The 15,098-nt window shown below is 40.9% G+C and overlaps 1 protein-coding gene across 8 annotated transcripts in view; it reads left to right on the top strand.

Moving 5' to 3' along the window:
* The first annotated feature begins 2,764 nt into the window (after positions 1-2,764).
* Positions 2,765-15,098, top strand: part of GLRA2 (glycine receptor alpha 2) — a 131,221-nt gene continuing 118,887 nt past the window's right edge. For 5 of the 8 annotated variants that reach the window (XM_040582700.1, XM_040582698.1, XM_040582695.1 and 2 more), the window contains exons 1-2: positions 2,765-3,369; positions 5,505-5,638. In XM_040582700.1, coding sequence (XP_040438634.1) covers positions 3,302-3,369; positions 5,505-5,638 — 202 coding nt within the window. In that variant the 5' untranslated portion in view covers positions 2,765-3,301. Of the gene's footprint in view, positions 3,370-5,504; positions 5,639-15,098 lie in introns of those variants that run through there. The other 3 variants (XM_040582701.1, XM_040582702.1, XM_040582703.1) reach the window with 2 other exon arrangements.

Here is a 15,098-nt window from a genome sequence, read left to right as displayed (position 1 = left end):
CAATTAGGTTTTTCTCTAGTTAGAAAACTTACAGAAATGTTCAGTTACTTTCTTCTGCCAAGAAAGGTAATGAACAGTTATAGGTCCTTAAAAGCATGTCATGTCACAAAATCCATGTGAAACTCTTCATTGGAAAGATGCCTGCCATATTCAGTGATTTCTGCATTAGGAACTCTGCAAGCAGTCCTGAGATTCCCCACACTTTTAAGCAGGTGGCAGTGTAGGTTAAAGAGACATAGATTTTTCCTGAAGTTGACAGAAATTGTCACTTTCCAGTTTCTCCACGTATCTCAACCCAAGGTAACAATATATAGCAGTGTTACTGGGATCCTATCTAGATGGGAACAGGCACAAGTTTTGAAAAGTATGTATTTGTTGACTCAGAACTATTCCATTATTTCCGGATGCAGCTTTCTGAGCTTTATTTCTCAGAATGAGACGTTGCAGTAAGAGACATAAGACAACCTCGCTTCTTTAATATGTTAGTAGGAGGACCTAAATCTTCTGAAGAGGTTAGAGGATGTTACAGTGCAGTGGTTCAACCCTCAATGTCTACTGCTAAACATTGATAGTTTTAATAAAAACAAATTATGTGGCCTTTCTTCTGCTGGACTTCTATTTATGCTACTGACAGACTCAGCAGGCAAGGCAATGAAAGATTTAATTTACATTTGCATGTTTGGACTGCTTTTTCCAGTTAGCTCAATCTTTTATACATACAATGTTGTATAATCTAGCATTTGCATCTATGAAGGGTTGGTAAGGTAGATTTTTTTCAGGTATGTCCTACAGCATTAAACTAAAATGAACAAAAAAAATGCAACAACTGCATTTCATTTAATAAATGGTAACTGACTTTGATCTCTTTCTAGTGTGGGAACAGAACAACTCCTTTCCAGAAGCAATTTTTGATGATGACTACAAATGTGGTGCGAGTATCTGTCATGAAGTGGTAGGTTTTTACTTGGAGATATGAGAAATATGTGTTTGTGTAAATACTTCTGTAGAAGTGAAGCAGTGTTCAGGCAGACTGGTTCTGCAGCAGGAGAATACAGCTGGACCTAAAATGGAATTTTAAATAGTAAATTATTTCTTTTGGGAGTGCAGGATAGGTAAAAAAGACAACTTTGTTACAGGATTTGATTTCTAGACTGTTGAAACAGATTTGAATCTGATTACACAAAAGGATTTTCCAATAGGAACCAACTGAACTGGTGGGGCAGCATCCAGATTCTTCTCACGGTGTTGCAGACTAGACAGAACTAGAGCATAACCAGTGGTGGGAGGGAGGGAAAACCATGGTGGTAGCAGAGGAAAAAGCATTTTATATTCCCTGAACGTTGCGAAATGAGATTCCTCAGCTGCCCATTTAAAACCGTGTTTACCAAAATGCTTTAAGGGTTGTAGTGTGTTGAGCAGTTTCCATCAGTCACCACATGTGCTTCAGAGGGGCAAGTTATTCTCTCCCTCCTCATGAATGACGTGGCTCCTGTGACATTTTGGGTTTAACATGAAGACCTGTAACTGAGCAATCAAAAGTGTGGGAAGCACTGGGGGAAGAACAAGGGACCTGGCCTTCGGAAAACGGCAGCGCCTCACCCCTGCTCTGTCAATGGCCATCTGCAGCATCTCAGGCAATTACATCCCCTGTTTCAACTCCCCTTGTAGAAGAACAGAAGCATCTCTTTTCAGTGTCGGGGTCTGGAGATGGAAACATGCCCTAGTAAGCTACGTGTCATTACCTTCTCCTCTACACCATGGAGAAAAGAAATAAAATGCAACTGGAAACGGAAACTACATGAGCTTTCCCCTTTGGTTTCTCCACAAAGTCCCCACAGACTTTCCCCCTCCACCTCACACCTCGGGTCTTTTTGGAGTAGCTCCCAAAAGGGGGGCCAGCTCCTGTCGCGGTGGCCATCCTTCACTCATCCCTCAGCCACCGGGGGCAGGGGCTGCTTCCCCCCTGTCCCCACCAAGCGGGGTAGCTCTTCCCCCCGCCTCACCGCAGACACCCGCGGAGGGCGGCACCTCCCTGAGGGGCGCGACGCGGCGTCCCCCCGCACGCCCTGGGCAGGGCCGCCCGCCCGGCGGGGGGGGCTGCGGCCGGCGAGGGGCCGGCGGGCAGCGGCAGCGGCAGCCCCTGCCCCGGCGGCGGCTCCGGCAGCGGGCGGTGGCGCCTCCAGCGGCGTCGCGCAGCGCCCCCCGCGCCCCCGCCTCCCGCAGCCGCAGGCGCGATCCCGCGGACAGGGACATCGCACGCACGGACGGGCCCCCCTCCCCCACCCCGCAGACACACCGCGGGGATACAGCCCCCCCCCCCCCGCCGCGCCCCCCAAGGCACACAGCCCCACACACCCCGCCGCCTCACACCCCGCCACGCCGCGCACGCTGGGACACCCCCGCGCCGCGCACAAACACCCCCGGCCGCAGCACCCCCAAGCAAAGACCCACACACGCCCACGCCGCGCGCCTCCCACGCAGGCACCCGCCCGCCCGCCAGCGCCCCCCACAGCGCCCCCCCGCCCCCACCCCCGCAGGCACCCCCGGGCGCACGCGGACACAGGCGGGCGCCCCCCCCCGCCCGTCAGGCGCATGCGCAGCGGCCGGCGCGGAGCTGTCCGAGTGCTGAATGCACCGCACGCCGCCCGCCTCATTCCGGCACAGGCGCTGGGGTTCCCCGCGGCCCCCGCCCGCTCCAGCCCCCTCTCCGTCCCTCCCTCCCTCCCTCCCTCCATCCCTCCCTCCCTCCCCGGCAGTGCCGACGCCTCCCTGCCCAAAGAGGGGAAAAGCAGCTCGACCCAATAGCCCCACCACCGTTCATAAATACTAATTTTCATAGCGAGGGGGGAATAAAACACACTGACAACAGAACTGCTCTCAACAGTTCCCTTTTGCGTGATGCCTCTTGCATAGTTCAGTTTCCTCTTCTTTTCTTTTCTTTTCCCTTTTTTCTTTCTTTCTTTTTCTTTTCTGGATTTTTTTTTTTTTCATCCCCCCACCCCCCCCTCCCCCCCACCTCCATTACCAAAAGCAAGGCGGGGGAACGACCAGGTCTGATGCTTTGTCTCTTTCTTGCCGGCTGCTGGAGATGAGCCTAGGCTTGACCTGACCATGATTCCAAGGACTGGCACTGCTTTTTTACCCCCAGTTTGTAGAGATCCAGACCTTCTCTTCCTGATTGTCAAGAAAATTAAATTATTGCTGAATTTGGGAATCTAGGCAGAACCAGCTTACTTTTTCCCTGCATCTCTCTGGAATAATTTCTGGGATATTTTCCAAATCATCACAGAAAGCAGGAGGAATGAACCGGCAGCTAGTGAAAATTTTGACAACCTTGTTTGCATTTTTCTTAAAGACAAACCACTTCAGGTAGGTGATACAACTCTATGTAATGATATTTGTCAGAGGTTGTGGAAATCATCAGTATAAAGATACTACATCATGTTAACCTAGTTTGTTTGCTATATTTGAGAGTATTTTGTGTTCATTCTATATAGGCTATCCCTTTTACACTCAGAGACTCGTTGCTTGGTAACAAACACAAAAAATAATAATCTCAAGTTTAGGTCATCTATTTTCAATTTCTCTGATTCCAAGACATGTTTTTTTCACTGAGTATCAATATAGCTAAAAACATTTTCCTCAGTTTTTCTTCCAAAATTCAAATTCTCTGCTCCCACCAGATGTTGTTTAGGAAGTTGCTTTGGTTCTCTTCTCTTCAAGCTTTGGGAATGATTGATCGAGTTTTGTCAGGGATGTAGTCATCTGAAATTAGAGAACCAGTCCTCTGATTCTGGGAAAGCCCTGGACCACATCAGTGTTGTGCTCATGCAAAGTACCGGTACATATGATTGTTTTTTATAAAATTTTATTAATGTTTCATGAGCTTTTGCTACAGCTATTGACTTTTTGCGGTACAAAGCAAACAGGTCAGTCTTATTAACCAAAACACCATTGTAGCTGAGGTTCATTATTATATTGTACGCTGCTGTGTATCTACATGTACACATATAAAGTGCTTTTATATGACTAATTGAGTATATATACAGTGACAGAGTGAAGCAGTGTTTATACTCACGAGCCTGGGATCACAACGCAACTCATAATGAAAGTAATTTGTGTAGGAACTTCCCAAGTAACTGCACTGGCTTAATTTTCCAGTTTTTATTATCTTAACTGAATGTTATTAGTATTTAAGTGGAGAATATAATCTATTAAATATTAAAAATTAAAGGCTTTTTTTAATGGTACCATGTCATTGTCAAAAGATAGAAGAAGCAACTGCCCCCTGTAAATAGAACCTGAGAAAACATGAGGAATCACACCACAAGAATTTATGATCACCTTGCCTTTTAAAAATTCTGGTGCTTTTGTAAAAGCATAGAGATTTGATATTTGCTTCTCATTTCAGGTGCTCACTTGTGTATCTAATTTTCTTATACTTGCGTATAGATGCATGAAAAAAAACCCATGAAACACTCCTGAAACTGAGTGGTTCCCTTCCAGCAAATACATAAAGAGAATGGTTAAGAAGACACAGTCATAGAATTACTTCTAATATAGCTCAAAGATTATGTGAATAGAGATACAATGGAGTTGGTTATTTAAGAATCAAGATAATGCTTTTTGATTAAATCTGTGTCTCTACACACCAAATATGACCATTTCATTCTAGTTTCTTTTTCCCTAGGGAACAGCCACAGGGAACTCCCAAATTCTCTTTCTTTGCAATATATAATGTGCTTGCAATATGTAACATGCTATGTACACAGCATTTTGCATGCATGATATGATACCAGAAGTTTGCTTTTAAATCCTGAAAAGAGATCTGTTCCAAGAAGTTGCATGTAAATACAAGCTGCTTATAACACTGATACATTTGATTACTCTATGTTCATTGGTACAAAACCCCCTAAGATCAGATGTGATTGACTGTGGAACACTTTTTTCTGTGTTGGGGAAGAATCCAGACATTCACCAGCATGATTTAAATCTTTGCTGGGTAGCATCTATAAAAAACATTTTTTTGCATCTATATCCTTCGCCAGATTAACAAAACCAATATTTTGCAGTGTTGCTTGCTAAGTGTTGCCAGCTGTTGTTTGGAAGTTTAAGACCACCTTAAACCAGTGTTATATAGTTCTAACACAACACATGTAATTAAAGCAATGATATGGAATAGATTATCAAAGTCCCTGTAAGATTGCTCTACACAGTAAGACGAAGAGTAAATTGAATCTTCTAAAGTCTTAAAGCTGTAATGAATTTCTTTTTAAAGCTGAGTTTTTTTCTGAATAGCAAATTGTGCCCATGCATAGTACCTTAAGCTCATTTTTATTTCTAGAATAAATTTTTCAGATGAAAAATAGACTATTTGTTTCTATAAAAATATTAATTGCTACATTCACTGAATTGAGACAATTTTATTTAGTGCTATAATTTCTCCATGACTTGAATACAATACAAGCTAAATATTAGCTAATGGTGGCTAATAATTTATTTAGGACGACTTTCTGTAAAGAACATGATTCGAGATCTGGAAAATCCCCCTCACAGACCCTGTCTCCTTCAGATTTTTTGGACAAATTGATGGGAAGGACATCGGGGTATGATGCTAGAATCAGACCAAATTTTAAAGGTAAGTTTTTTAAGACTTCTGATAAATTAATCAATTATGTTTTGGACAAATTATAGGTTTAAGAGTTCTACCTCTGGATTCTGAGTCTCTTTGCAATAACTTCAGTTTTCCAGTGTGATATTATCATGGAGATCAGCCGATCCATGGGGAGGACTGGGAGAACAGTAATAGGGGCCCAGAGCTTGAAAATCCTCTTTTCACACAACAGTAATGTTTAGCTGTCAGTGGATACTTCTGAAGACCTTACTAATTCCGTGTGGCAAATAGGATTCCAGGTTCCACACTAAAAGCAATTGAGATGACCTGTTCCTGAAATTTTTAAGTGACAAAGACAATATATCTAACACTTCTATGCTGAGCTGTTCTCTGAAGAAAAGGTCTATGCTTTCCTTCAACTTGAAGAAAGTAAAATCTTCTTTCCCAAAGTAGGAAGATAGGACTTAAGGTATGCACACAGAAGATTTTATCCTATGAATATTGACTGAATCATAAGAACCGATTTCACAGGATCCCTACAAAACAGAGAAACCATAATCTGTTTGTCACTTCCATAACTCCCCTTTTTTCTCCCCAAAATTTGGACTGAGTTGTGTAGGGTCACTGCCACCATTCCAGCAAAAAGGCAGCTGTGGACTAGAGGCTTCTTCTGCAAGCATTACTATTCACAGCAAGTTTTCCTTGCTGTAGTCCTGTAAATCCCTGTGGATCCGAGCACAGAATGTCTTGTGGCTTTGAATGAAAGCAGCTGGGAGAGAAGTTTTTCATTGCAAATATTGTGTTTGTGGAGAGCCCCATAATTCTACCAAAATTGGCTCTTCTATGACAATTTAAAGCTCAGAATGTGGTTTTACTTTGAAAATTGATAAAATGCTTTCTTTCTTAACAAATTTGATGCCAATGTATGCTTGCACTCATATCTATTGGCTCTGGTCACCAAAATGCATGTTTTCCTCTCTTGAGCCCTGTTAGAAGTGCTGTGAAAGCTGATAACAACTGGAAAAAGCAATCGTGTCTTAGCCAGTGAATGAACTGTTAGGAAGGAAGAAGCTCACACATCAATGAGAAAAGTGTTTAATTAAATTTAGATCAAAGATCAGTTTCTTCTCTCTGTTTGGCATGTGCAAATTACACGATTTGGAACAAAGTGCCTTTTTGACTGCTTCCTATGCCTGAGTGAGGAGGAACCTAGTAGGGCTTTCAGATCCGATGGTGTGAAAGATGACAAGTTAAAAAACCCTCTACTCAGGGAAGCCTTAAGTTTTAATTTCAGATTAGTTTTCAAAATACTTGAGTTCCTGAACTAGACTCCATATTAGCTTGTAGTAAGTACTATGGCACTAGGGTCTCACATTCATTTTGTGCATTGGCACTAGTATTACTGAAGTTTTAGTGAACGCAAATGAAGGCCGAAATTGCCTGAACTGGGCATGGTAGCAATCATTCAGAACTGATTCCTGCCCTTTATAGGGGAGGAACACTAAAATAAGACTTCTGCTTAATTTCTTCTAGCTTGGATAAAACCAGGATTAATAGCAGTCCCTGTACATAGGATGAGTTAAAGACAGCTCTTTATTGCTCTCCAGTACATATCTAAAACTATTTATTGAAAAACTCAGGAGGAGACAAACACACAGCTTTGCTCCCCTGATGTTCAAATCGGCAGAGCAGGCATGGTGTGCATGTTGTATGGTACTTACTAAGCTGTTTGACAGACGCTGCTTGTGTTTGTGTTCCCGACATGAAGCTGCTGCCTGATGATACCTATGAACCCTTAATGGTGAAGAATCTGCCATTTCTTAATTTTGATGTTTTTGTATTAAGTCACTTTCCAGAGCAGGATGGTACTTTGCAGTAGTTTGAACTGATAAACAGATCTTGAGTGTTTTTTCATAACTTCACACCTCTGAGCTCTCCCAGAGCTCTCAGTCTTCTGGTGAGGGGTATGAAAGATTTTCTGGTTCTTTGTTATGTTGAACTTCGCATCATCAGTCAAAACCTTGTCAGCTGATGACCATTTTTATTAGTCAATATGAAACACAACCATTGTCTAGTTGCCCAAGCCTTGTTAAGTTTTTTTTTAAAAAGCTGAAAATATTTATTGTTCTACATTACATTTTTTTTTTCTTTAAAGAATGTGAAATACCACTGCACAGAGGCCAAGATAAATTTATATTCCTTGGAGTTAAGAATTATAAAGATTTTTTTTCATGCTGAGTCTTTATTGTGACCATAATACAAATTGTTTCAGCTTCTAACATCCATCAATCTGTTTGAGATCTTTCTTGGGGATATGGACAATTGTACAATTCTTATATTCTAAATCATATAAATGGATGGATGGATGAAATGTTGGAAGATCACCTAATTTGTAACACTTTTTGTATTTTAAAACAGGAACTTTTAAGCATAAAAGAGGTCTGCAGGAGGAACGGTTTAACCTAGGGATCCACTATCTGTCTTTGCATGTAGATTAATATTTGTTTCTTGCTTCTCACAAAAGACGTTGTGGATCAAGATAGTTGTGCCACTGCTCATGCATTTGTCTAGCTTTTTCTGCTTTAGACAAGTTACATGGTTTTCTCCAAGTTCACTATAGGCATTTTAAAGTGTCAGAAAAGTCCATTTTCATGGAAAGGCAACTAAATAGAACCCATTTGTCTTACTCCACTGATTATACAGCAATTAAATGTATTTTTATGACTAGTCTGAACTACTAGAAAACAGCAGCTATTTGATTAATTTGTGGAATAAAGGCTACACATTCCAAAGAGAGAGGAAAATGTTACTTAATGGAACAAGGTGTTTTATCCAGATAAAGCATTTCATCATTAGTTTCTGCTTTCCTCTAACTTGCTTTTGCAAATTAGAAAATTCAGGAAGGTACTGGGAGAGCAACAGGTATATATATATATATATATATATATATATATATATATATATATATATATATATATATAAATGTTTAAGCATCAACAACAGGTTTTTTTTGGGTTTTGGTGGTGTTGGGTTTTTTTTACCGTGTATGGAAAGATCCTTTCTTTTTTTGTATCTTTCTGTCTTCTACAATCATTTGGAAGCACAGTAGTAGTCTTCTGGTTCTTTTTGACACTCCAAATGATCATACACAAAATGACCAGGCACTGAGAGGGACTGTCCCACTGATGAACAGCCAGAGAGAAGTGCCAGAGTGACACCTCTCAAAATCGCCTTTAATCACTGTCTTTCAGATACTTGAAGCATACTTTTTCATCTTACACTTATCTTTTATTGAATTTGAATAGACTAATAATTTGTGTAAGGGCACAGAGGGGAATACTTTTAAATGTAAATGTGAAGACTCTAATCTAATACTAATTGAAGTCTCTAAGAGTCTTTCTATTGACAGCAAATACATGCTTGTCATCCTATGAATTGATTTGCTGTTTCTCCTTCATTTATAACATCAGTTGAGCACGGTTTCTGTAAAATAATAAAAAATGAAACCTGCATGATGTACGTTTTACCTGATTAATATTAGTGTTATGGTTTTTAATGGTAAAAAAAAAACCCCAAAACAACACAAATCAGAATGATGCCTTTTAGTTTCTCCACTGTTCACTTCACTTTCTTCAACAAAACAAGAAATAGCAGCACAGGGCATCTGTGTTATAAAACGAGCCAAGGATGTGCTTTCTTGCTGGTAGAAACCAGGGATGGTGAAGTGGTATCTTAGATTACTGTCTATTCAGCTCAGGGTCCCTCAAGAGCACTGTGTGTAATGCCATGATACAAGGGATCAATCTACAACTTAATCACAACACGAGATGTGTAGCTAATGGAAAGTCAGCTTGAATTTAAAATTTCCTAGCAGATGTTGACCTTCAGAGGTTACTAAATTATTTCCATTTTTTAACACCTTCATCTTCTAAAACCGCTTCAAATCCAAACATAAGCTAGAAATGATCAGATAGAGGAAACTATCTATAGGCACTACTATGTCCTTTATGCCAAATGCTTTAAGTAGTAGACTGGCTGTCATGCACTGAGAGGAAAGAAGGGGAGTTTGTCACCAAGAGCTCCAGAAGTATGTTATCTTTTGCTATGGAAAACATTTGCAACGATGATAGTTATTTTCTTTTAATTGACTTTCATCCTATGTTTTAAGTGCCGTCCTTCCCATTAAGTCATCATTTGTTAAAGAATATTGTAATTTTTATGGAGTCACATGGAGATGCACAACAGTGGTGCCCATTAATGCTACCCTCATCACTGGATGGTGCAATGCGGTGTGCATTAACTTGCCCAAAAGCTGCTGTTTCTTAACTCAGGGGAGGTCTTGTTAGAGGGTTGCAGTTTGGGGGTGTAGTGACTGTAGTTGTAAAAGATTAGTCTGTGATTACAGCAGTGTAATATCATTTTCATGCTGAGTTAGTGGGTTTATATCTGAATAATAAATACATGGACTAAGTAATTTACTGAAAATTAGCTTGACAACTGTTACAGGAAATGGCTTATGCACTTTAATACTTTAACTCCTTGGCAGAAAGGGTCAGTTTTTCCCATATGTTCAAGCCCATTGCTTACTTATTTGTCCCCTGAGTTGGCCAGTAACAAAATGCTTAAAAAAGCATGAATGGAAACCACTGAATGATTTAAGGGTGAAATTAATGGCATCAGGCTTAATAAATAAAAGCAGCTTCTACGTACATAGAAGAGGAACTGTCTGCAGAAGTCAACTTGAATCTAGACATGACACTTCACAATAAATACCTTTCCAAAAAGCAACCTTTAAATATATACAAATGGTGAAAAGCATATCTAAGATGGGCTGCGGGACTGCAGTGATTTGTTCTGCAGTGGTTAACAACATTCCCAAAGCCAGACTTCAGTTGCTAACAACTACTGGCCATGAAATCAGATGCAGCGTGTGTCCTGTACTGGGCTATTTCCCACACAGTTCGAAGGCTGAAAGGGCCATGTCTGATGGAGACTCAAATCCCACCCAGGGGCAACAGCACATAGTAAGGAAGTGCACACTATTGGTACATTCACATGCAGGGCATAGGCTGAAGGCTTATTGTAGGAGAAGGAAGGTTACCTGGACACTTTTCACATGTGGTGAGGCCATCACACTCGCTAAATATAGGTTGCTTGAAATGTGCAAGCATCCTTTATTAGGGAGGAATGCTTCTGATTTATTTTCTGCCTTGAAACACATCTACAAATTACACTGTTTTCAGATGAAGCTGTGTATACGTATCTCACTGCACAGTTAGATGCTGCACAATGATCCTTACCCACAGGATATTGGGTTTGTTTGGGTTTGTTTTACTTTTCTTCAACTACAAAAATGTAGCTAAGGAAATTATATTAATCCCCTGCCCTAGGGATGCACGTTTTCATGCAGAATCCTTTTAACTGCAGTTAGAGAAGGATCCTTTCAATTGTATTTCTTTTAAAACTGCTGGTGAAGAGGGCTATGGAATTTGCCCTCCTTCCCCTCTTTCTTTAATTTCAGGTCCTTTCCAAGAGCATGAATAGACTGGGGGAGTTGCGTGGCTAGTTAGGTTATGCCTAGCTTCTAGACAAATGGGGCCAGACAGCAAGCTCAAGCAATCCCTCTGATTATCTATGCTGCTTAGCTGTTTACTCCTTCCCTGGATCTCATTCTGAGCTTCCTGCAGCCAGCTCCTCCAAAGCAAGTCAGAACAGCTGGAGCATGCAGCAGTGTAAAGCACAAGCTAAGCAATGCTGCTTGGTATCCAAGCTGAGGCTCTGTCCCGGGTCTTATTTTATGTTTAAAAGGCTAGCCATAGTGATCTGTGTGTGTTGCCTTTATTCAGAATGAATGATTTAATTAAGAGATATCAATGGATTTGGCTGCTGTCATGGAATACTGTTCTGCTGCTGCATAAACTGCCAAGGAAATTTATGAAAAACAAATGTCAAAGCAGAGGCAAAGATCTTTGATATCAAAGCAGGAGACACTATTGTTTTGATCATGTTCTAATGTTATTGTATTGTTTTTTTCACATCCAGTGTCATGTTTAGATTTAAATTTTCTATACAGTTGAAGACAATGCCCTTGGGTCACTCATTAAGCATCTTGTCGTGCTATGGCCATTTTAGAAAACATGCAATTTATATACAGAATATATAAAAAACATGTACACTTAATTTACTATAAATATATAATTTATAAGCTGTGAATCTATTGCATACTGTGATAAAGTAACTAGGAATATTTATACATTAAACAGAAATATGTAGTTTTATTAGACAAATTCACTATCTTTTTTTCCCTTTGGAAATATGAATATAAATCTCTGATTAAGTCATCAGAAAATCCATGCTTTATGGTTCAGCTTCCCAATATGCATTTCACAGTCTTTCACAGAAATGGGTGATTTTAACCTCTGCAGAGAAGAGTGCCCCAAATAATGCAGAGAGGGTGGTACAGGATCTGACACAGCTCTAAGATGCAGTGTGCACAACGTGTGGCAAATGTCATAAACACCAACTCCACAGTTAAAATTCAGAATTTACAGAAATATAAAGGCTCTGATTCCAGACACCACGAAGGATCTGAGCAGTACAGTTCATGAGAGAGAAGTGCCATTCAGTTACTTATAACGGATAAATCAGAGCAGCCTAGTGGCTTATCTGAACTGTGCCAGCTACCAGTAATCCCCAAGTACTGGAAGGGCATGAAGCCACCTTGGTTACTCTTTATGCCCCAGCTACATGTTAGCAGCTGGGAAGAGTGGAAGCATAAAGGCTTCATGAGCCAATAAAAGAAGGAAGCTTTTAAAAGAGGAATTAGATGGAATATAAATCCACAAACAAACAAACAAAACCCCCTGGAAATCCTTGATCCACCTGCTGTGTAATGCCGGCAGTGCATTACTGTTTTATTTTAAAGTTCTTCAGATTGCCTCCGTTCTGGTCCTGAGTGTGTCAAGAACTGCCCCAGGCTGCCTTGCATAGCACCCTCTCCTAAAACAAATCCAGGGTCTCTGATGAAGCACTGTTCCAACTCTATATCCCTGTAGGGACCAGGCATCTCAGAGCCTGCCTTATACTCCACAGGAAAGGGATTCCTCTCAGAGTGGATCTGTGATCACTTAAAAACCACCACAAACACAAAACCGTGTCTATGGGTGGCCTGTCTTCCTCTGCAATATACAGAAGATCTTGGGTCCAGTTTCCCCTCAGTTTAAAGGGTTCAGTGTCTGATCTGAAGGACTGGAAATGATTGAGTGGCCTGGTTTTGCAGCAAAGAATTCAAACTTCACAAAGCCAGGGAGGAATAGAAGGGGAACATGGCTTTTCATCCTTGCAATGTAGTTCTTGTCTGAATGGGGAGAGCCTTTACTCTGGACCTTTTTGATGAGATGCACAGAAGTGTCTGTTGTAGCCATTACACTTTAGGGGCAGCTGATGTAACTGTTACAGAAAACATAAGGGTGGGAATTGAGAGTCAGCACCTCTTTCACTCTTCCTGATAATTGCCCTGACCACTAAGATAAAAATGTGTGTGAGTGCCCTTTCTCTTTATCCAAATGTTGTATCCTAGGTACTTTGCTGCACAGCTTGCTGGATTCAGTAGGCTATCTGCACCCATTACGTGTTTTGTAAAGTGACCATAGCTGCACTTTATGATGAATCCCATTTCCTCTGAATAGAAGACAGTGAGAGATATCCCACCCCATTTTCCAAGAAACCCACAGCCTTGTAGCCTAGGAGGTGCAAGTTTGCATTCTTTAAGTCTAAGGCAGGCACAGAAGCTCCTGGAAAGGCCCTTTCTGCATGAAATCTCTCAACATTTTGTTATTGGCTGCAAAACTTTAGAAGGAGAGACTGAAATTCTTGACTAATTTTTCAAGTAAGGTTGTCTGTGGTAACTTGGTAGAGAATGATCTGTGCAGTGAATCATGAATGAGATACCTCAGCCTTGCTGAGAAGCAGGGTTTCAGGAGGACCCTCAAAGAGGCCATCACAAATTATTTGCTTTCGAAAGTGGTGCCCCACAGTGCTGAAGCATTGTGCTCTTCCCATGGACTCTATGAGGCCCTTAGGGTTCCTCCACAAAGGCCTGGGTGTTATGCACCAAAGCATCAGGCACTGCAACTTCTACCTGTCAGAGGACTGAGATTTTTTTGGCTGTAGCAAACAGTGGGCTGTCCAGAGAAGTACTGTAGCAGTACGATTCTCATCTCCAAAAGCTAATAACCCCTACCCATGTGTTTCTGTGTCTCCAAAGCCCAGGACTGCATGGGAAAATATGGGAATATCTGCAACTTGCTGAATTGTGGGCACTTTCCCTTAAAGAATAATAACTGATACTCAATTGTTTTTTTTTTTTTTTCCTCCATCCCAGGAACATGAGTATGGGCTATCACTCTTGCTTTTGTACTTGGGGAAATATAGCTGAGAAGAGGCTAAACGCTTTCCTTAAACCAATATAGTTAGTCAGGGAAAACTTCAGATTAAAATTTACCAGATCGATACTCAATATGTTAGGCTGCCTCTGATGACTACATTCCCAATGTGTGCTGTCTTTACGTCTTCATCTTAGGCTGTAAAACTGTCTCATCAGGATTGCTCTTTCTTGTTGTGCTGTTTACTATGTCTAATAAAGAATTAGTCTCAAATAATAATAAAAAAAAATAACAGTAACACTTTGGCTGGAATACGGCTATAAACCCTTACACTGCAATTTAAAGCAGTTGTTGAAGAGAACATGCAAATTGCATGCACGGTGGCCACAGCAGGAACTTATGCAAAAACGTTTTTTGCCAGATGTGAACATAGCCTGTTGCCTGTGTATAAGCACATGCACATACTCTCCCCCACACCAAACTGAAATGAAAATCTGGCCACTCCACAGAAAAGTTTCAGACTGCAGTAATTTTCCTTTCCAGGCAGTGATATCCCGTCAGATGGAGCAGTCTGAGATGTTAAAAGCCTTTGGTCAGTCTGGTTATAGGAGCCATCCTAAAAATAAGCATTTGGCAGAATTTTGCAGCTCTTTGGCTCTGTACTCATAAGAATAATTTTGCAGCTCTTCAGCTCCGTACCCCTGAGAATTTTGGTTTTGTCACACTTCTGAGGTGTGTTTTGTGTGAGGTAAAGGAGACACAAATGTTAAAAACAGATTTAAACTCTTTTATTTTTTCATCAAATAAAAAACTTTTGCTTATCAAAGTCATAAATAATTAGGGACAGATTCAATTCATGCCAATAAGCTCCTCAGTGTGGATATAGTCTCATTTGGATGACTCTGTAGAAGACTCCTACTCAGCATGACTGTTGGTGGTAGAAACCAGAAAAAGACTAGATGCCCTGACCCTGCAACACACTATATTGCAGCAGAGCTTTGAGCCTATGTGAAAGATGCTCTTCACAGCAATGCATTGAGCATCCTGCATCAAAGAGCTAGTTTGGTATTAATAAAAAGATAAGCCAGTCAATTTATAAG

This window comes from Falco naumanni, chromosome 2 (genome assembly GCF_017639655.2).
Source record: "Falco naumanni isolate bFalNau1 chromosome 2, bFalNau1.pat, whole genome shotgun sequence".
NCBI classification, from domain to species: domain Eukaryota; kingdom Metazoa; phylum Chordata; class Aves; order Falconiformes; family Falconidae; genus Falco; species Falco naumanni.
Note: the sequence above shows the minus strand (reverse complement) of the source record. Positions and strands in the feature narration are given on the sequence as shown.